Source organism: Silurus aristotelis (genome assembly GCF_946808225.1).
Source record: "Silurus aristotelis genome assembly, chromosome: 10".
NCBI classification, from domain to species: domain Eukaryota; kingdom Metazoa; phylum Chordata; class Actinopteri; order Siluriformes; family Siluridae; genus Silurus; species Silurus aristotelis.
The window spans coordinates 21,213,811-21,235,392 of record NC_139583.1 but is presented as its reverse complement, the minus strand read 5'-3'; the positions used below and the strand labels follow the sequence as shown (position 1 = coordinate 21,235,392).

General features: G+C 37.8%; 1 protein-coding gene across 3 annotated transcripts in view; it reads right to left on the bottom strand.

The window, feature by feature from the left end:
* Positions 1–21,040, bottom strand: part of zbbx (zinc finger, B-box domain containing) — a 69,105-nt gene extending 48,065 nt beyond the window's left edge. The window contains exons 1-6 of one of the 3 annotated variants that reach the window (XM_083552867.1): positions 20,900–21,040; positions 17,866–17,948; positions 17,498–17,611; positions 10,692–10,767; positions 8,321–8,372; positions 6,757–6,860 (exon numbers count right to left, since the gene is read on the bottom strand). In XM_083552867.1, the coding sequence (XP_083408993.1) occupies positions 6,757–6,860; positions 8,321–8,372; positions 10,692–10,767; positions 17,498–17,611; positions 17,866–17,927 (408 nt within the window). In that variant the 5' untranslated portion in view covers positions 17,928–17,948; positions 20,900–21,040. Of the gene's footprint in view, positions 1–6,756; positions 6,861–8,320; positions 8,373–10,691; positions 10,768–17,497; positions 17,612–17,865; positions 17,949–18,422; positions 18,483–20,899 lie in introns of those variants that run through there. The other 2 variants (XM_083552868.1, XM_083552866.1) reach the window with 2 other exon arrangements.
* Between the last annotated feature and the right edge of the window lie 542 nt (positions 21,041–21,582).

Here is a 21,582-nt window from a genome sequence, read left to right as displayed (position 1 = left end):
AACTCTGAGCATCTACACCTATAAACATGCACAGACATGCACAGACATGCACACACACACACACACACACACACACCCACACCCACAGATCAAGCAAGCACATCTATAATGTCAATAACTGTAATCAATTAGTAGACAAAAAAACAACTGTGACTTTGATACAGACAGTAAATATGGAACGTTTATAAAGGATCAAGAAGGGTAGAGGATAAAGTGTAGAGAGGAAACGTTGCTATAGATCCCAAGCGAATCATTAAAATGATTCAAACTGCATATTGATCCAAGGTTTTAGATACTGTGAAACATACAGCATTTATCTTCTGATATGAATCAAATGTAATGTCTGTGAAGCATCAGTGATCATTTTCATTCATTCAATCTTTTTATTTGTTAAATCATTTATCTTCATTAATCAATTCCGGGTCTGTGGTTCATCATGTGGACAGTGGGCATAAATGCGTCCTTACTGGGATGCCATTTCATTGCAAAGCATGAATAAATCATGCACAAAATCAGAAATGGGGCAAATTAGCAAGTTATACTACCACAGACACAGGGAGAGCGTGCACAAAAATCAAGTAACCTACGTTCAAAACCAGAGACTCTGGAGCTATGAGGAAGCAATGCTACTCTCTGCATCACAATGCCACTGCTTCCTCCTAAGCTTATTGCATCAGAGAACGAGGTGTTCGTTGAATTCAGAAGACAAACCTAGGCATTTTGAATGCCAAGTGAGATAGCAAAGAAATGGCATCAGGCTTATCGACACAATTGTCTTTACTGACCTTATGGGCAGTTGCAAAATTATCAAAAATGAAAAATGCTATCTTAGCCCATTCATGCCCCCAAAAAAGGACAGTGTTGATAATAGAGTATCGCTTTCACAGGCTTTAGGAGTAGCCTGAAGAATGAGTTGAACAAGGCCAGTGAGCCGGATACCATCCTGGCTCTCTAAAAGAGACAAAATAAAAAAATATTTTGTAGAATTTCCTGTGGTGTGATGTTTATATAGGGAGTGACAATTAGGAGATATGCCATGGCCACAGTACAAAGTATCATATTTTTTTAAAGCATTAAAACAACTGTGCTCCAAAGAAGTCTTAGAGATGACAGTACCCTAACCAGGACTCATCGAATAAGGAAAAACTTATTTGGACTAATTATAAAACCTTGGAAAAAACATGGTTCAGGGAATGCATGTGGCATGGGGTATCCTTCTTTTGCTGGCACCGAAAACTGTCCAGGGAAAAGATTTAGCAAGGAATATTTTAGTGACTAGCAACACGAATACATTTTCTGCTTGTCTCTGCAATCAGCAAAGCTTTAACCTAAGCAGCCAATGCTTCAGTTAGCTGGTGCAGGTCCCAGGTGTAAATCCCAGGATGATAGTAGGAGGTTGTTGATGTGTGACAAAGCAACAGATGCATGATAGCTTAGGATGAACTGAGGGCATATGCTTAGGAGTATGCAGAGTGTAGGATCCTAGAGAGAAAGCAATATGTTGCAATAAAATTGGCAAAGGAGTTAGTGAAATACTATAGAGTTGGTGATGTCATGGTTTTATAGTTGTGTCAAATTGAGAAAGCCAAGGGCTGAGCCACAGGGCTAACCTTTAGAGGTGGAATACTAGCATATAGTGCAAAAAAAAAAGAAAAAAAACAAAAAACATACAGTGGGTACGGAAAGTATTCAGACCCCCTTAAATTCGTCACTCTTTGTTATATTGCAGCCATTTGCTAAAATCAATGAAGTATATTTTTTGCTCATGAATGTACACATAGCACCCCATATTGACAGAAAAAACACAGAATTGTTGACATTGTTGCAGATTTATTAAAAAAGAAAAACTGAAATATCACATGGTCCTGAGTATTCAGACCCTTTGCTCAGTATTTAGTAGAAGCCCCCTTTTGATCTAATACAGCCAGGAGTCTTTTGGAAAAGATGCAACAAGTTTTTCACACCTGGATTTGGGGATCCTCTGCCATTCCTCCTTGCAGATCCCCTCCAGTTCTGTCAGGTTGGATGATAAACGTTGGTGGACAGCCATTTTTAGATCTCTCCAGAGATGCTCAATAGGGTTTAATTCATGGCTCTGGCTGGGCCATTTAAAAAATGTCACGGAATTGTTGTGAAGCCACTTCGTTATTTTAGCTGTGCGCTTAGGGTCATATCTTGGTCTCATCAGACCAGAGAATCTTATTTTTTCACCATCGTTGAGTCCTTCAGGTGTTTTTTTTAGCAAACTCCATGCAGGCTTTTATGTGTCTTACACTGAGGAGAGGCTTCCGTCGGGCCACTCTGCCATAAAGCCCCGACTGGTGGAGGGCTGCAGTGAATTTCTACAACTTTCTCCCGACTGCATCTCTGGAGCTCAGCCACAGTGATCTTTCGGTGCTTCTTTACCTCTCTCACTAAGGCTCTTCTCCTCCGATAGCTCAGTTTGGCCGGACGGCCAGCTCTAGGAAGGGTTCTGGTCGTCTCAAACGTCTTCCAATTAAGGATTATGGAGGCCACTGTGCTCTTAGGAACCTTAAGTGCAGCAGAATTTTTTCTGTAATCTTGGCCAGATCTGTGCCTTGCCACAATTCTGTCTCTGAGCTCTTCAGGCAGTTCCTTTGACCTCATGATTCTCATTTGCTCTGACATGCATTGTGATCTGTAAGGTCTTATATAGACAGGTGTGTGGCTTTCCTAATCAAGTCCAATCAGTATAATCAAACACAGCTGGACTTAAATCAAGGTGTAGCACCATCTCAAGGATTATCAGAAGAAATGGATAGCACCTGAGTTAAACACCTGAGTGTCACAGCAAAGGGTCTGAATACTTAGGACCATGTGATATTTCAGTTTTTCTTTTTTAATAAATCTGCAAAAATGTCAACAATTCAGTGTTTTTCTGTCAATATGGGGTGCTGTGTGTACATTAATGAGGAAAAGAAATGAACTTAAATGATTTTAGCAAATGGCTGCAATATAACAGAGTGAAAATTTAAGGGGGTCTGAATAGTTTTCGTACCCACTGTAAACTGCTCATTGGTAAGAGTTTAAATATCATAAAAATATAAACACAAGCATAACATTTTTAATGCAATTAGCATTAACTGAAACCCAAACTAATAATGACCTGCTGTAAAATTTCAATTTACAAGCTGGGGAAAATTACAGGACTGGGCTATTCATGCCTGACCTCAATATAATATTGAAATAGTTTTTTAATTAGTCATGTAATTGTCTAACTTGTATGCATTTTTATTGGTGTACTAATGAAAATAAACCTTGAGTACTAATTGAAAATAAAAGTCAGCGGAGTTTCATTCTATCTGAATCTACCCTATCACTGCATATTAGTTTAGATACAAATATAACGGCATTTTAAACAGAGAAAAGTAAGCCAAACGGCATACGTTGTGTATCCAAAAGTTTGTGGACATCTGAAAATCATACAGCGGTTAAAATAAGTATTGAACGCATCACCATTTTTCTCAGAAAAATATATTTCTTGAGGTGTTATTGACATTAAATTTCTACCAGATGTTGGTAACAACCCATGCAATCCACACATGCAAAGAAATCTAACTATATATGTCCATAAATGAAGTTGTGTAATGAAATGACAGAGAAAAAGTATTGAACACATGAAGAAAGGGAGGTGAAAAAAGGCTTGGAAAGCCAAGTCACCAGCTGAAATCAATCAGTAATTAGAAAGCAATCCTGCCCCTTGACAGTGCAAATTAATATCAGCTGGTTCAATGCCAACTGATTGGCCTGTATAAAGGTGTTCCATTACCAAGGTGTCACACAAGAAACATTTTATGATGGGTAAAAACAATTGTTTACATAAGGATTTAAAAACTTCTGAATGTTCCAGTGAGCACTGTTGGGCCATAATCCAGAAGTGGAAAGAACATTATTTCACCATAAACTGGCCACGACCAGATGCTCCTCGCAAGATTTCTGACAGAGGAGTGAAAAGACTTATCACAAGAGTTATCACCTGTGGAGAGCTCCCGGAAAACCAGAAATTAGAAGGTAAATCAAACTTTTAAAAGAAAACAATAAGTAATGCATTCACCTGCCATTGCCTGTGTACACGTTTACATGCAAGACCCCATTTCTATAGAAAAAGCATGTTGACGCTTGTTAAAAGTTTGCTGTACAACATTTGGACAAGCCTGTGAAATACTTGGAGAATATAGTCTGGTCAGATGAGACCAAAATTAAGCTCTTTGGATGCCATGATACATACCATGTTTGGAGGACAAATGACACTGCACATCAACCCAAAAACACCATACCGACAGTGAAGTTTGGATGAGGGAACATCATGCTGTGGGGCTGTTTTTCAGCATATGGCAAACTTCATATAATTAAAGGAAGGATGAATGGAAAAATACCAAGACATTCTTGATAAAAATCTGCTGCCATCTACCAGGATAAAGACAATGATCCCAAACACACAGCCAAGGAAACTCTCTGATGGTTTTAGAAAAAGAAAATAAACTGCTAGAATGGCCCAGCCATTCACCTTACTTGAATCCAAAAATCTATATAAAGAACTAAAAGAGTAGATCTATATAAAGTATAATAAAAGAGGCCCACAGAAACTTCAAGTTTTTAAGCATGTTTGTGTGGAAGAATAGGCCAAAATCACACCTAAGCAATGCATTCAACTAGTTTCTCCATACAGGACGTGTCTTGAAACTGTCAATTTCAGTAAGTGCGTTCAATACTTTTTCCCATTATTACACACAACTTAATTTATGGACATCTATGGTGAAATTTTTTTGTATGTGTGGATTGCATTGGTTTTTACCAACATCTGGTAAAAAATTTAATGTCAATTGCACTTCAAGAAATAAATTTACTGAGAAAAATGATGACGTGTTCAATGCTTATTTTACCTGCTGTATAATAAGCATTGAACACGTCATCATATATCATGTCATCATGCTGTATATCATATATAATATATTTGCTTTTAGATTTACTCTTCCCTTTATTAAGAAGGGAAGTTTATTAAGTTTCTGTAAAGCTTTTAACTAGATTCTAAGGTGAGGATTAATGCTCATTTAACTACAAGAGCATTGGTGAGGCCAGTCACTTGTGCTGACATGAAATAATTTTTCTAGTTCAACCCAATGATGTTCAGTGGCATTGATGTCAAGACCCAAAACAGGCCACTTGTTTTCTTCCATACCAACATTGGAAAACCATGAATTCAAAGACTTGTGCATAGAGGCACTGTTATGCTGGAATGCACTCTCAGTTTCTCAGTGAAGGGAAATTGCATTGTTACAGCATGAAAAAGACATCGTATACAAATGTGATTTTCCTATTTGTGGCTTTTAACTTTTATGCTTTGGGGGTGTCCACAAACTTTTGGCCATAGAAAGCAGAACTAAAAGGATTTAAATGTCTATCTGCAATGATGCTGAATCATCAAGCTGTACAACATGTTCAATCAAGAGTGCATTGCCTGTCTTTCACTCATCCATCTACACACACACACACACACACACACACACACACACACACACACACACACACACACACACACACACACACACACAGAGAGGACCAGTAAAAAGAATGAGGTGGTGGGTTTTAGACAGCCTAAGAAAACCCAACTCCACAAGAGCTATGAGAGATGAAGGTGACAGAGTTGAATCAGTAGTCTACAGGAGGAGGTTGCAGTGTGGAAGTGTGTATTAAAGAAAGATAAAAGTGCAAAAACATCATCATGATGTGTGTGTAAGTATGCATGTGGGTGTAGTAGTAGTAGTAGTAGTAGTAGTAGAGAACACAGGCTTCATAACACCATAATCCGACATGGTGATGAAAAAAAAGACAGTGCCATATCTCTCTCTCACAGCATATGCATCAGTCATTCCATTTCCTCTGAGTCAGACAGTCAAAGAGTCCCTGAACTTTGCCAGGGTGACTTCCACAAAGACTTATCACTGCTACTTATATATGTGAACTGTTTTGACAGATGGATGGATGAAACATCTGGATGGATGGTTGGTCCAGTAAAAGTGAGTCAAGGCAACCCTGTGCTACATACTTAAATGTTTATCCACTTATCTATAAAACTTTCTTTAGTAATGAATTTGCATAATATAGAAGTCTATAGTGTAGTATATTATAAAAATGACATTATACAATGAAAGGAAAGATTGATAAGAATATGGAGAGAATTTAAAAAGATTTTGAAAACAATGGGTGCCTAGTTTGTAAATGATGGGATCTATGGACGGACGGACAGAAGAAGGAATGGATGGACGGATGGAAGGATGGACAGATGGATAGATTCGTACAGTTTTAAAATGCAATGAGGTTCATTTTCAATTGATCAGTTTTTGTTTTTGTTTTTTTTTTGTTTTTTTATCTAAGCAGGTGAATTGGGAAATGTGTGATCCTTATATTTCAGTGTGAGCAATCCAAAACAAATAAAAAAAATGCCTAAATCATTATCATCCTACCTACGTATTAATTAATTTTCAACCCCAATATTTGGAAAGTGTGCTCTTTTTATATAAGTGTGCTCATTTTATAAAACTGCTTTATTATCCATGTGTATCTGTATTTTGTCTAATCCTAATACTATGTGGTATTTAGAGATGCTAATACTAAAGTGGTGAATGTCAAAAGGCAAAATGATCAATAAACCGAAATCTAGGTAGAGAAATAGTTGGATAGATTATTGGATTGAACAGCCTGTGTAATGTAGCATCAGAACGAATTATAACTAACCAGTCCAGCAGTTCGTGTTTCACACTGGCCACACACTTTTCTTTTCAGCCTGGATTTTTTGCTTTGTCCATCTTTCGGAGGTGGAGGCTTTGGCATCTTTTCAGCTAGAACACAAGCACATACACACACTCAAACACTTTCGAACTATATGATGATTAATAGAAATAGTGGCACTTACGCAAAATAAACTCCAGACAATCACAGACCTTCGTCAGACATTTAATATTCATCACATTACTGATTTGGTTTCAGATGTGGTTTCTAAATAGAAAGTTACTATAAATTTGAGTTTAATGTAGGTCAAGTTCAAATATGACTCATGTAATAAAGTTTGATTTATTAATAATGAGCCGCATGCAGCCTTAGGAAAATCTACCTCTATTCAGCTGTGTTAGCACATATTCTGCTCCTATTAAATGCAGGCTATACTGTTCCGTTGTGATAATGTTGCACAGCACAACAAAAGCGTACCAAGCATGCCTACACATCATGGAAAGTGGCATTTACCAACCCTAATGCTTATGGAACAAAATATTTATAAGTGCTGCTTTGTAATGTATCCTACTTTATAGAATCCACGCTGGAAATACTCATGCTGACTAAACTGTAATGGTTAAGGAAATCAGTCAAGGCTGTCCGACTGTTCATCATTGTTGATTTTTAAATACTTATTGTTTGCGTTCATAGGCAATTCAATGACAGAAATACACTATATTTGCAAAAGTTTGCAGACCTCATTAGTATGGTATGCTTTTTGAACATAGCATTTTGAATGTAGTCCCAATTTCCTCTTATATAATTCCCTTCACTCTTCTGGGAAGATGTTCTACTACATTTTGGAGTGTGCTTAAGGACATTGGTATTCATCAGCCACAAGGGTATTAGTAAAGTCAGGTACTGATGTAGGGTGAGGAGGCCTAGGGTACAGTCAGTGTTCCAATTTATCAAAAAGGTGTTCAGTAAAGTTAAGATCAGAGCTCTAAAGAAGGCCACTCAAGATCTTTCTCTGCAACCATGTAAACCAGTTCTTCATGGAGCTCGATTTGTGCATGGGGAATTGCCATACTGAAACAGGTTTGGGTTTTCAAGTTCAAGTGATTACAAAATGTTATTATACCAAAGACATCCTATACAACTGTGTACCTCCAGCTTTGTGGTAACAGTTTAGAGAAGAACCACATAATGGCAGGAAAAGTCAGATCTCCCAATACTTTTGTCCATATTGTGTATCCGGTTTAAAAAAGTTAGAGTAGCTGCTATCTTTAACCCATAAAAAAAGAGAAAAAACCTGCAGTATTTATACACTCCTGCCATGATCACAATGTACCACAGAGCTCATTACAAAAAAAGACGGGCCAATTTATTAGACGTAACCAAAATAGACATTAAGTATTGCAAGGTGTTTTGTTAAAATCTTGGAGTAACTCCGATTGTACATTCATTCATTCATTTATCTACATTAACTGGTGGTCAAGGTGCTAGTGGACCCCAAGGACACTGAACACGAGGTGGTAACACACACATACATACAAATAAACACACACACAAACACGCTTCCACTTACCTGGCAGAGTCTCATCCTTCAACACTCTAATTTTCATTTTGCCAGAAGAACTCTACCAAAAAAAATAAAACCAACAAAACATACACACTTATTTCACCTTAAAACTTAAATCTCTCTCTCACACACACACACACACACACACACACACACACACACACACACACATATATATATATATATATATATATATATACACACATACATATATATATATATATATATATATATATATATATATATATATATATATATATATATATATATATATATATATATATATATATATATACACACACATACATATACATATATACAGTGAGGAAAATAAGTATTTGAACACCCTGCTATTTTGCAAGTTCTCCCACTTAGAAATCATGGAGGGGTCTGAAATTGTCATCGTAGGTGCATGTCCACTGTGAGAGACATAATCTTAGAAAAATAATCCAGAAATAACAATGTATGATTTTTTTTAACTATTTATTTGTATGATACAGCTGCAAATAAGTATTTGAACACCTTAGAAAGTCAATGTTAATATTTGGTACAGTAGCTGTTTGTAATTACAGAGGTCAAACATTTCCTGTAGTTTTTCACCAGGTTTGCACACACTGCAGGAGGGATTTTGGCCCACTCCTCCAAACAGATCTTCTCTAGATCAGTCAGGTTTCTGGCCTGTCGCTGAAAAACACGGAGTTTGAGCTCCCTCCAAAGATTCTCTATTGGGTTTAGGTCTGGAGACTGGCTAGGCCATGCCAGAACCTTGATATGCTTCTTACAGAGCCACTCCTTGGTTATCCTGGCTGTGTGCTTCGGGTCATTGTCATGTTGGAAGACCCAGCCTCGACTTATCTTCAATGCTCTAAATGAGGGAAGGAGGTTGTTCCCCAAAATCTCGCAATACACGGCCCCGGTCATCCTCTCCTTAATACAGTGCAGTCGCCCTGTCCCATGTGCAGAAAAACACCCCCAAAGCATGATGCTACCACCCCCATGCTTCACAGTAGGGATGGTGTTCTTGGGATGGTACTCATCATTCTTCTTCCTCCAAACACGTTTAGTGGAATTATGACCCAAAAGTTCTATTTTGGTCTCATCTGACCACATGACTTTCTCCCATGACTCCTCTGGATCATCCAAATGGTCATTGGCAAATTTAAGACGTGCCTGGACATGTGCTGGTTTAAGCAGGGGAACCTTCCGTCCCTGTAGCCCTTTCCAGCCTTGTGGAGGTGTACAATTTTGTCTCTAGTGTCTTTGGACAGCTCTTTGGTCTTGGCCATGTTAGTAGTTGGATTCTTACTGATTGTATGGGGTGGACAGGTGTCTTTATGCAGCTAACGACCTCAAACAGGTGCATCTAATTTAGGATAATAAATGTAGTGGAGGTGGACATTTTAAAGGCAGACTAACAGGTCTTTGAGGGTCAGAATTCTAGCTGATAGACAGGTGTTCAAATACTTATTTGCAGCTGTATCATACAAATAAATAGTTTAAAAATAATATATTGTGATTTCTGGATTTATTTTTTTTAGATTATGTCTCTCACAGTGGACATGCACCTACGATGACAATTTCAGACCCCTCCATGATTTCTAAGTGGGAGAACTTAGCAGGGTGTTCAAATACTTATTTTCCTCACTGTATATACACATACATACATGCACCGATCAACATTACGACATTATAACCAGAGAAGTAAATAACACTGATTTTCTCTTCACTATGGCACCTGTTATTAGGCGAGATACAATAGAAAGCAAGTTAACATTTTGTCTTCAAAGTTGATGTGTTAGAAGCAGGAAAAATATGCAAGCGTAAGGATTTTTGACAAGGGCCAAATTGTGATTGCTAGACTACTGTGTCAGAGGATCTCCAAAACTCCAGCTCTTGTGGGCTGTTCCCAGTCTGCAGTGGTCAGTATATATACAAAAATGATCCAAGGAAGGAACATTTTTTAACCGGCAACAGGGTCATGGCATATATGTGTGTGTGTGTGTGTGTGTGTGTGTGTGTGTGTGTGTGTGTGTGTTTAAAAGTGTACCACCAACAATTATGCAGTTGCATTTGTTTCATGCACTTTAACAGATATTTTCAAACAATTAAATTTTTGTCATGCTGTAGAGTTTCTGTTTATAGAGTATCATGACTCAGCAGAGACAAAATGACTAACACACACAACACGCCATGAATTCGAATTAGGACCAAAAACAGCCATGTTGTATTTTAAACTTCTCAGTTGTGCTGTTTTTTGGTGCAAGTGTAAAACCATTGTGATTTAAAGCGCAACCCTACAAAATCCATGTGCCAGATAGTGGAGAACATAGTGTAATCTTAATAATGACATTTAGAGCAGGGAAAAATTAATCCTTACTTTGTTTAGCTTTTTCTCTATTTCCTTTGTTCCATCTTGGGTCTGAGCAGATTTCCAGCGAAAGGCACCATACCTCCTGTTAGAAACATTTTAAACCATGTGATCTTTAAATAAACAATCATTGTGATTTTCAAACGCTGCATCATACTTAAAACAAGCCAAACAAGTAGCAGTGCTAGAGAGAAATTATTATTAAAGCAAGAACCTTCAGTAAATAACAATCGCAATTAAAATATATTGTCATCAAAACTGATTGAGAGAGAAGGAAAGTGTCAGTGTGAAACAGACGTATAAGAAAATTAGTTTGTGTGTGTGTGTGTGTGTGTGTGTGTGTGTGTGTGTGTGTGTGTGTGTGTGTGTGTGTGGCTAGCAGAGAAAGGGACAGAAAGTGCAAGAGAGACAGAAAAGTTCAGACAGAGATCCTATGAATAGAAAAGCAAATACAGAAACATTAAGAAAAATAATTCTGAGATATGATAAAAGTGAAAAATAAAGGAAATAACGGAGAGAATGAAAAAGAGCAAGTGGAAAAAAGAGGAAAAAAAAGAGAAAAAAAAAGTGAGAGTGCAAGAGGAAAAATATTGATAGCAAAACAGACAGAGACAGATAGTAATAAGGGACAGAGAGAAAGTGAGTTTCTGTTTGTGTGTGTGTGTGTGTGTGTGTGTGTGTGTGTGTGTGTGTGTGTGTGTGTGTGTGTGTGTGTGTGTGTGTGTGTGTGTGTGTGTGTGTCCACTCTGCTTTTCAGCTGGTCCTCAGTGAGAGAGAGTTTAGGGCAAAGGATTAAAAGACACTCAGAGCTGAACACAGAAATGTGACAGTGTGCTATCATCACGCAGATTAACACACACACAAGCCCGAGACTATTTGCACATTCAGGTGAATAGCTGTGCAATGTAGAGCTCTATATATCAAATGTTTGTGTGTGTGTGGGGGGGGGGGGATATATTGTGCATGATTAGAAATTATGGTGTCTACTATTTACTTATTGCATTTACAAACAATGAATAAAGATCATCCAATGAACTCAGCCTGTCACTATTGTCATATGATTTCCCTCTGTATAGTTATATATGTAATAAACTTCACATGTTCATCGATTAAAAGATGTATGCTTTGAACACATAAATCTTCATTCTATCAATGTGAATCCCTGAAAGAGACATGGCTCCCTAGTTGATCCACAAAGCTCGTTTTTCCTATCTGTCACCTAATCACAGTCTACGAAACCTTATTATTTCAAAACAGATTTTATATCAATGTAGTGCACTGGATGTAATCAGTTCCAAAAATGTCAGAACAAAGTGTAAAATGTAAATAAAACAGAATGCAATGATTTGCATATCTCATACATTTAATTCACAATAGAACATAAAAATCCTCAAAGGTTAGAACTGATGAAATGTACCATTATGAAGGGGGAAAAATTATCATTTTGAATTTGATAGCTGTGACACTTCTCAAAAAAGTTGAGACAAAGTTTGGGGCAACAAAAGTCTAGAAAAACTAAGTATTATTAAAATGAACAGTTGGAAAAACATTTTGCAACTAATTAGGTTAATTGACAACAGGTCATTAGGATGATTGGGTATAAATAGTTTATCATATGCTGCGTTTACACTTGGCATTAAAATATGATCAGTCAGGATTTCAGTCAGGATTTCGGCCTCATCATAGCACAGAGACAGCGCTAGTTAAGGTGGTAAATGACCTGTTATTGGCCTCTGATCAGGGTTTTGTCTCCTTACTTGTTTTGCTCGACCTTAGTGCAGCTTTTGACACCATTGATCACACTATACTACTTGCTAGACTTGAGAAAGTTGTTGGAATAAAGGGAACAGCTCTCTCTTGGCTCAGGTCTTATTTGACTGATCGCTATCAGTTTGTTGATGTTAATGGTGAGTTCTCCACACTCTCTGAGGTAAAGTTTGGTGTTCCTCAAGGATCTGTCTTAGGCCCTCTGCTTTTCTCTTTATATATGCTGCCTCTTGGAGAAATTATTCATAAACATGGTATTAGATTCCATTGCTATGCTGATGATACACAGCTGTATATTTCAGCAAAGCCAGATGGGAGAGATCAGCTTAACAATGTTGAAAAATGTGTAAAGGACATTAGACAGTGGATGCTCGATAACTTTCTTCTGCTAAACTCAGATAAGATGGAAGTACTTTTACTAGGCCCACATGCAGCTAGAAGCAAACTTTCCGATTACCTAGCATCTCTGGATGGTGTTTCTGTTTCAGCGTGTACGGCTGTCAAAGACCTTGGTGTGATTATTGAACCGAGTCTTTCCTTTGAGGTGAATAATATTACCAGGATCGCCTTTTTTCACCTTAGAAATATTGCTAAAATTTGAAATATGATGTCGTTACAGGATGCAGAAAAACTAGTTCATGCTTTTGTTACTTCTAGATTAGACTACTGTAACGCTTTACTGTCTGGGTGTGCGAGTAGGTGCATAAATAAGCTTCAGTTAGTTCAGAATGCAGCAGCAAGAGTCCTCACTAGATCTAGGAAATATGACCACATCACCCCTGTATTAATCAGTCTACACTGGCTCCCAATCAAATCTCGCATTGATTATAAAATACTCCTACTGACATATAAAGCACTTAACGGTCTCGCACCACCGTATCTGAGTAAACTTCTGTACCAGTATGATCCTCCACGCCCACTTAGATCAAAAGGTGCTGGCTATCTGTTGGTTCCTCCAATAATGAAGATTACAGCAGGGGGCAGATCTTTCTCTTATAAAGCCCCGCAGTTATGGAACAGCCTTCCTATCAGTGTTCGGGACTCAGACACAGTAGATCAGTAGATTTTTTCTCAGGTAAAGGCTCAGATCTGGAGGGAACATTGATATAGAGTGTTTGGTGAACTGGGATATTTGTACGCTGTCGTCCCCTCACATTCACGCGTTCACTCAGGTTTGTTGATGGTGGTGTGGTGGGTCGTCTCTTATCCCAGAGATCCCTCATGTCTGTGTTGCCTTCTGGTTCTCCCTTTTAGTTATGCTACCATAGCGAGTCTTGCCGGAGTCCAAACTGCACAGTGACATTAACTCTCATGCAACAATAGGTACACTTAATAATCCATATCCTTCTCTTCCTGTCACCCTCTTCTCTCTCTCTCTCTCTTTCTCTCTCTCGGTCGAGTTAAACAAGCTCCTGAGGCTCCAGTGACCACTGTTCCTGCCCCTCTCCCCTCCGTGGATCTTTCCACTTCATCCAGGCCTGCCTCTGGATAGTGTTCTCTTTGACTGGAGGCCACTCTGTGCAGCTGGGGAAGGTTTGTCATCAACACCTTGGGTGGTTCCATGAAATTCCGGAGTAAGAACGGGAGCTTTGAGGATGGATTGGACTGTAGTTGATGCCAACAGTCTCCTACACTGACTCAGGAATACATTTCGCTTTTGATCATCATCACTGTACCCCGCAACATTGTATACCTGCCACAAATGGACATTCGGTGTAACCCAGATGAGGATGGGTTCCCTCTTGAGTCTGGTTTCTCTCAAGGCTTCTTCCTTATGCCATCTCGGGGAGTTTTTCCTTGCCACAGTCGCCAGTCGCCACCGGCTTGCTCATCAGGGACAAACTTACTCATAAAGAACATTCATTTTTAATCACCGCATTATCTGTGTAAAGCTGCTTTGAGACAATGTTCATTGCTAAAAGCGCTATACAAATAAAAATGAATTGAATTGGTCACTGTGATCCGATCAAGCAGGTTGGATCATCAGCCAATCAGGACACCGTGCGTTTACACTTGGCAACTTTAACTGACTTCTCTATCTGGATAACAGATAAGATTTGTCTTTGCCACGCAATATTTAAATAAACCTGCTGAAGATGCAGAGTGCAGTGTTGAAATGAAGCGATGGGCTTTCTTTCGAAAACCATTTTTAGTCACGGGACATTTTACAAATCTTAAATCTCAAAATGGGGAGGATGAGGTGACTGCAGAAGTAATAACGTGGATAGAATCCGTTTTGAAAATGATCAAAAGAAACCTATGGATCCAAGAATGTTGCCAGCTGTGGTGGAAGGTTCTTTATAGAGAATGAGTGGTTCTGCAACTTTTGGGTGAGCAGGCAAACTTACCACTATATTTGCAATGTACTCCACCCTCGATTGTACCACAAAAATACACCCAGCTGCATCCAGCGGTAAAGAAGGGGCCGGTGTTTTGCGTGACATGGACCTTCAAATGCAGACACGATGGCTGGATTGCATTTACATTACACTGAGATCAGATCATAATGCGTCCTCAACTACCTCCGGACCAGGTCACGCCGAGATAACATTCCAATCAAAAGTGCGTCAACACTTGTCTTTCAATGTGTATGTGGACAACATCCAGATGCGGGTCGCATGTTAATGCCAAATGTAAACGCAGCCTATGGCAGAGTCTCTCAGAAGTAAGGATGGGCAGAGCTTTACCAATCTGTGAGAGACTGTGTCTACAAATTGTTGAACAATTTTCAAATAATGTCCCTCGACATAAGAATAATGTCCCTCGAAATAAGATTGTAAAACAGTTAAACATCTCATCACTTACAGTACATGTTATCAAAAGTTTCAAAGAATCTGCAGAATTCTCTGTGATATATATTGATATATAATATTGGGTGCTCATAACTTTGGCCCTCAGGCATCACTGCATTTAAAACAGTCATGTTTTACATTATGTACTGTAAATGATGAGATATTCAACTCTTCCCAACTTTCTGAGACGTGTTGCAGCCATTGATTTAAAAATTACAATATTTTTTTTCTCTTAAAATGGTATATTTCCTCAGTTTAAACAGTTGCTATTTTTTCTATGCTCTACTGTAAATAAATTATGGGTTCATAAGATTTGCAAGTCATTGCATTCTGTTTTTTTATTTACATTTTACACATTGTAAATTGTGCAAATTTTTGGATTTCAGCTTTCAGTTGAGACAGGTTTTTCCTTGAATTGTCCAAAAATGCACCCAACTTAACTTGCCCTCAAAGAGGACTGCAATTATAAAACAACACTGTACCCTGAAAAAGCGACATCGTGTCACATAATGCATGAGTGTGCAATCTGCGTGAAAAAAAAAAAACGGTTTGTAGAAAACAGTTTCATTTCATTACGCTATGTTAATTTAGCACTGTCGTTGCACCTTTTTAATTCTCACATCAGCTGCAAAACAACCAGGACATAAAGACATTAAACCATGGCTAAGTTCATCCCAACCCTTGCTTGACCTCAGCAGTGATTCATCACGACGGAGTGTGTACACCCCAAACATGTCTCTCCTTCACACCGGATAAGTTATGAGCTCATATATCCTGATTTAAACTCCTAAAAGGGCCACACTATAATTCCACACCCAGGTCACAGCCGAATGTTATTAATTAAATTCTGTGAAGGGTTATCTAGAGGGGGAGGAGGAGGGAACCGGCGAAGTAATAACTCCAGAGTTTGTTTACTTTTTGTCTGAAAAGCTCGTTTTCCTGCCTGAATTTGGGCTCCATTTAACTTGTTGCTTGCCAGTGAATTTGTATCCATTTAGTATTCATAAATAAATCTAAGTATATAATCCTGTCTATATGGTGAACTATATAACAATGGTTTATTGTGTTATGGATAGATTTATATATCTGTGTTATTGATAGATTTATTACTTAAGTAAATTTTTCCTCCTGCTGTGGTCCAGGGTTTCAGTGGAGTTACAGCTTGAGCAATACAACCTACAAAAGATAACAGTCCAAAGCTGGCCACAGAAATACAAAAACTCACATTTATTAATACCTAGGCATCATTCAGACGTATCGAGAGGAAAGCCACATAAAAACAATGGGGAACACAGATAAGTTCAGGAACAAACAACTTTCTTGGAATGTAAAAACACCAAAAGGTACCTATAAAGCTACCATGCTGCCCTCATTTCAACAGTTACAATAGTACAAAATTACTTTTCATTTCAACAGTTACAATAGTACAAAATTACAACTGAATGTAGAAAATAATAAAATGTTTAGTGCATGCTGAGATATAGCCATCTTCCTTTTTTCACCCTTGCACATGTGAAACTATATATAATGACATATGTAAGAAGTGCAAGACCTGGTTCAGTTCCGACCATCTAACAGGTACCCGTGACAGGCTCTAAGGGCTCTAAAGTTCTAGGGTTGGATGGTGCAAAACAACCTACAACTTCAAACACACTCTTTCAAATAGCACCTATTCAGGTTCGCAATGCCACAATGCAAGAACTGGACTGACAAGTTTAAAGGAGGGTATAGGCAACTAAGGCCCTCCATTTGGCCTTAAGGTTCTTTTTGTCAGTCCTGAGATGTTACCACATTGTGGTTCATTATAACTAGCTATATCACTGATCAGAGACAGCACAAGTGGCCTCATTTGTACAGTAGTTACTCAATGGTGTGACTATGTTTCTGTCAGGAGAGTGTGTATGAATTACGGGAGTAGCACACATTATGCAGTGAGTACATCCTCCAAGTGTTTTACACCACCCCTGGAAGTTATAGTGAAACTGAGCTAATAAATTAAAACTTCTTTAAAAAAAAATTTATTGCAAATAATCCTTTATATTTCAGGACATTATGCTGTTGGAAGATCTCCACAACAAATGTATGTTAAATTGCTATAGTATCTGACAGGATGAGAGAGGACTGTGTTATATTTTCAGCAGTAGAAACTAGGATATACTAGGTCAAACCATGATATACTAGGTGTGTTATGGTTGTGTCTACATTAAAAGTGGAGCCAATGGCGTCCAATTACTACCACATGCATATGTCACTTACTCTCTCTCCGCTTTCTCATGGCTCATGACTTCTCGGAGTTGCTGCAGACGGCTCTCCATGCCCTTGTTGTCCTGGCTAAGCTGTGCAGTCTCCATACGCAGCTCACGCAAATTCCTGCATAACACATAATGCACTTTACACACATAAAACCTTAATCAGGAAAGCAATGTGTCAGGCGGTCTCATGACTAGATGCTTTAAATCTGACAAAATAATTTAGACCAATTTGTTACAGTAGGTTGAAGATCTGTCCGTCACATTCCACAGATTAATACGAGTGTGATTAACACATCAGATTTGATTCATCATTTACACTAATAATGCAAAACACAAAAAAAATAAAACAATGAACCAAAAGTGGTACTCAACCTGACTTTCAGCTTTACTAATTTGGACTTGTTGGGAAGGACCACAAAGTTGTTCGAATTCATGGCTTTTGATTCACCTTCCTGCTGTAGAAGATTTAGGTTATTATTATTATTTTTTTATTTTTTTATTAAGAAAACTAGAGATCATTTGTAATGAATAGTATAGATAACACACACACACACACACACGTGTGTGTGTGTGTGTGTGTGTGTGTGTGTGTGTGTGTGTGTGTAATATCTAAATAGTATATATCAAAAATATTTAAAAATACAGTAAAAAATATTATGTAAAAGTATACAGATGCATACAGAATGTTTAATAAGCGCTAGAACTGTATATAGAAACATTTACATTCTTTATATTATTATATTGTTATATATTATTCAATAATCATTTTATAATATATACATTATATTTAATATATACATAATAAAAGAGCGGAGCTCTGTCAACTCAAACAATATTGTATCGAATACCATGTTCTAGTCATTCCTAGCGCCCTATACTGTAGTTAACACGGTATCTCACGTTAAATGTCGGTAAAAGTTTATTCATACCTGAAAGACGGGACACGAAGGTAAAAAAGTAAGATGAAGTTTTATATATATATATATATATATATATATATATATATATATATATATATATATATATATATATATATATATATATATATATATAAATAATGTTTAATCAATCAGTTTCTGAAGCGAGATCTCTAACTCAAAAAACAGTTCAACACACCTCGAGCAAACTGTTTACTACCGTAACTATGGCAACCGTCAGCTCTCGCGAGACTAAGGACGATATTTCCGCAACGTAAAAAAAAAAAAAAAAAAAAAAAAAGAGGGATTGTAATTGACCAATAGGAAACGTGCGCTACATACATATTTTATATATATATATATATATATATATATATATATATATATATATATATATATATATATATATATATATATATATATACACACACTTATGAGTTATGAGGAGTTATACTTATGATATACTTATATACTTACATACGTATGAGGACAGTGTGACAACAGTGAAGTGCGCAGTAGGAACGACAGACTGGTTCAAGTGGAGGTTGGTTGTGTTTGCAGGGAGAAGAGGTGGAGAAGGTGGAGGAGTTCAGGTACCTGGGGTCAACAGTGCAAAGTAATGGAGAGTGTGTTAGAGAAGTAAAGAAAAGAGTGCAGGCAGGGTGGAGTGGGTGGAGAAGAATTATAACAGGAGTTATTTGTGAAAGAAGAGTATCTGTAAGAGTGAAAGAGAAAAGTTTATAGAACTATGGTGAGACCTGAGATGTTGTATGGGTTAGAGACCGTGACATTTAGTAAAAGCCAGGAGGTGGAGCTGGAGGTAGCAGAGCTGAAGATGTTGAGGTTTCGTTGGGAGTGACGAGGATGGACAGGATTAGAAATGAGTTTATTAGAGAGACAGCGCATGTAGGACATTTTAAAGACAAGGTGAGGGAGTTTGAGATGGTTTGGACATGTGCAGAGGAGGGACATGGGGTATACTGGTAGGAGAATGCTGAGGATGGAGCCACCAGGAAGGGGGAAAAGAGGAAGGCCAAGGAGGAGGTTTATGGATGTGGTGAGGTAAAACATGCAGGTAGTTGGGTTGAAAGAGGCAGATGTAAAGGACAGGGGGGAATGGAGACGGATGATCCGTTGCGGAGACCCCTAACGTGAGAAGCGTAAAGAAGAAGAAGATTCTATATTTTTGTGTGATGTTCTGTACATTGTGGCTTTAAAATGTTGAGGGATGGTTTCACAACTACCTGGTGTCGTTCACAACGACATATTTATAAATATAAAATCATATTCAATGATTTTTTTTTATTCTTTATTCTAAATGTGATGAAAATTGTGCAGAAGTCTTGGTACATGTGAAGAAGTGCAATATAATGAAATAAAATGTGTCTCAGCGCTTCCAAAACTGCTGATCTCCTGGGATTTTAACCAAAAAATTAAATTAATAAAAACAGTCTCTAGAGGGTAAACAGATTGGTGCAAAAAAACACATTTGGTGAGGGGCGATTCTGAGAAACGTGCAATAGGTAGGTCTGTGTAGTAAATGTACTGTTTAAGATGAAAATAAGTAAAAGCCTTTATATATAAATAGACATGACTCACAATACACATGTAGGAACTATGTGCGGCAAATAGCAAAGTCAGAAGGTCAGCCTGATCTCGTGTGGCCTGAACGACCTTGATAACCAAAGCAAATCGGTGATCTAAAGTTATGGGAAGACATCTTGTGATGGTAACGAGTGTTTGAGTGAGCAAGACCAATTAGAATCAGCTAATTAGAGGCCCATTCTTGGGGCTTTTAAGAGGTTGCACTATGGTCAGCTCTTCAGGGTGGGCTCTTAAGACCAACCTTTTTTAATGCTCATTTTTACCTTTGTAACAAGGTTTCTTTGTGACTTTGGGACGTTTTGGTTCTTAGCTTATGCTCAAAATAAGCTAGGAGAGAGAGGAAACAGGAGTCATTCTACACAAAAACTGGAATCTAGCAAACTTGCTTTTGTATGCTGATACAAACTTTGGTCTTACTAATTTCCCCAGACAACAATAAGCCATATTATTGAAGTTTGTACCTAATTAAGAGCCCATGGTGCTACAGATATTGTGCTGGAATCACAAAAGGGATCCTTAAATAACAAGGTGTTTTCCCCACAACGTACAGTGCATTAAGAAAGTATTCACAGCTTCATATTTTCCAATTTTATTTTTATTACATTTTTTTATTTTTGTTATATTCCAAAATGAATTAAAATAATAATTTTCCCTCAAATTCTACAAATTATACCTTATAATTACAACGTAAAAGAAGATTGTTTAAAATCTTTGCAAATGTATTAAAAATAAATAAATAAATAAATAAATAAATAAATAAATCACATGTACATATGTATTTACAGCCTGTTTCCACTGATCATCCTTGAGATGTTTCTACAATTTGATTGGAGTCCACCTGTGGTAAATTCAGATAATTGGACATGATTTGGAAAGGCACACACCTGTCTATATAAGGTCCCACAGTTAACAGTGCATGTAAGAGCACAAACCAAGCCATTAAGTCCAAGGAATTGTCTGTAGATCACTGAGTCAGGATTGTATCAAGGCACAGCTCTGGGGAAGGGTACAGAAAAATTTTAGCAGCATTTAATGTCCCAATGAGCACAGTGACCTCCATCATCCGTAAATGAAACAAAATTGGAACCACTAGGACTCTTCATAGAGCGGGCCAAACTGAGCGATCGGCGAGAAGGGCCTTAGTCAGCATTTCTTTAAGGAGAGAGGAGAACCTTACAGAAGAACAACCATCTCTGCAGCATTCCACCAATCAGGACTGTATGGTAGAGTGGCCAGATGGAAGCCACTCCTCAGTAAGAGGCACATGGCAACTTGCCAGGAGTTTGCCAAAAGGTTGTAACTTTTAGAAAGTTTAATACCTTGTAAAATTAAGGAAACTTGGACTAGATAAGACCAGACAAAGACAAGGTTTGAACAGAGACACTGTGCTGGTAATTTCTCTACTTATATAAAATCGAAAACCAGATAGCAGAACAGACAAAGCAACAAAGTTAATCCTTCTATTCTTTTTTTAGGCCCCTCTCAGTCAGTTTTCTCTCTGAATCCCCAAATATCTGACTAGTAGATACATATTTGAAAATAATAGCACAATGCTTTTTTGAAGGCT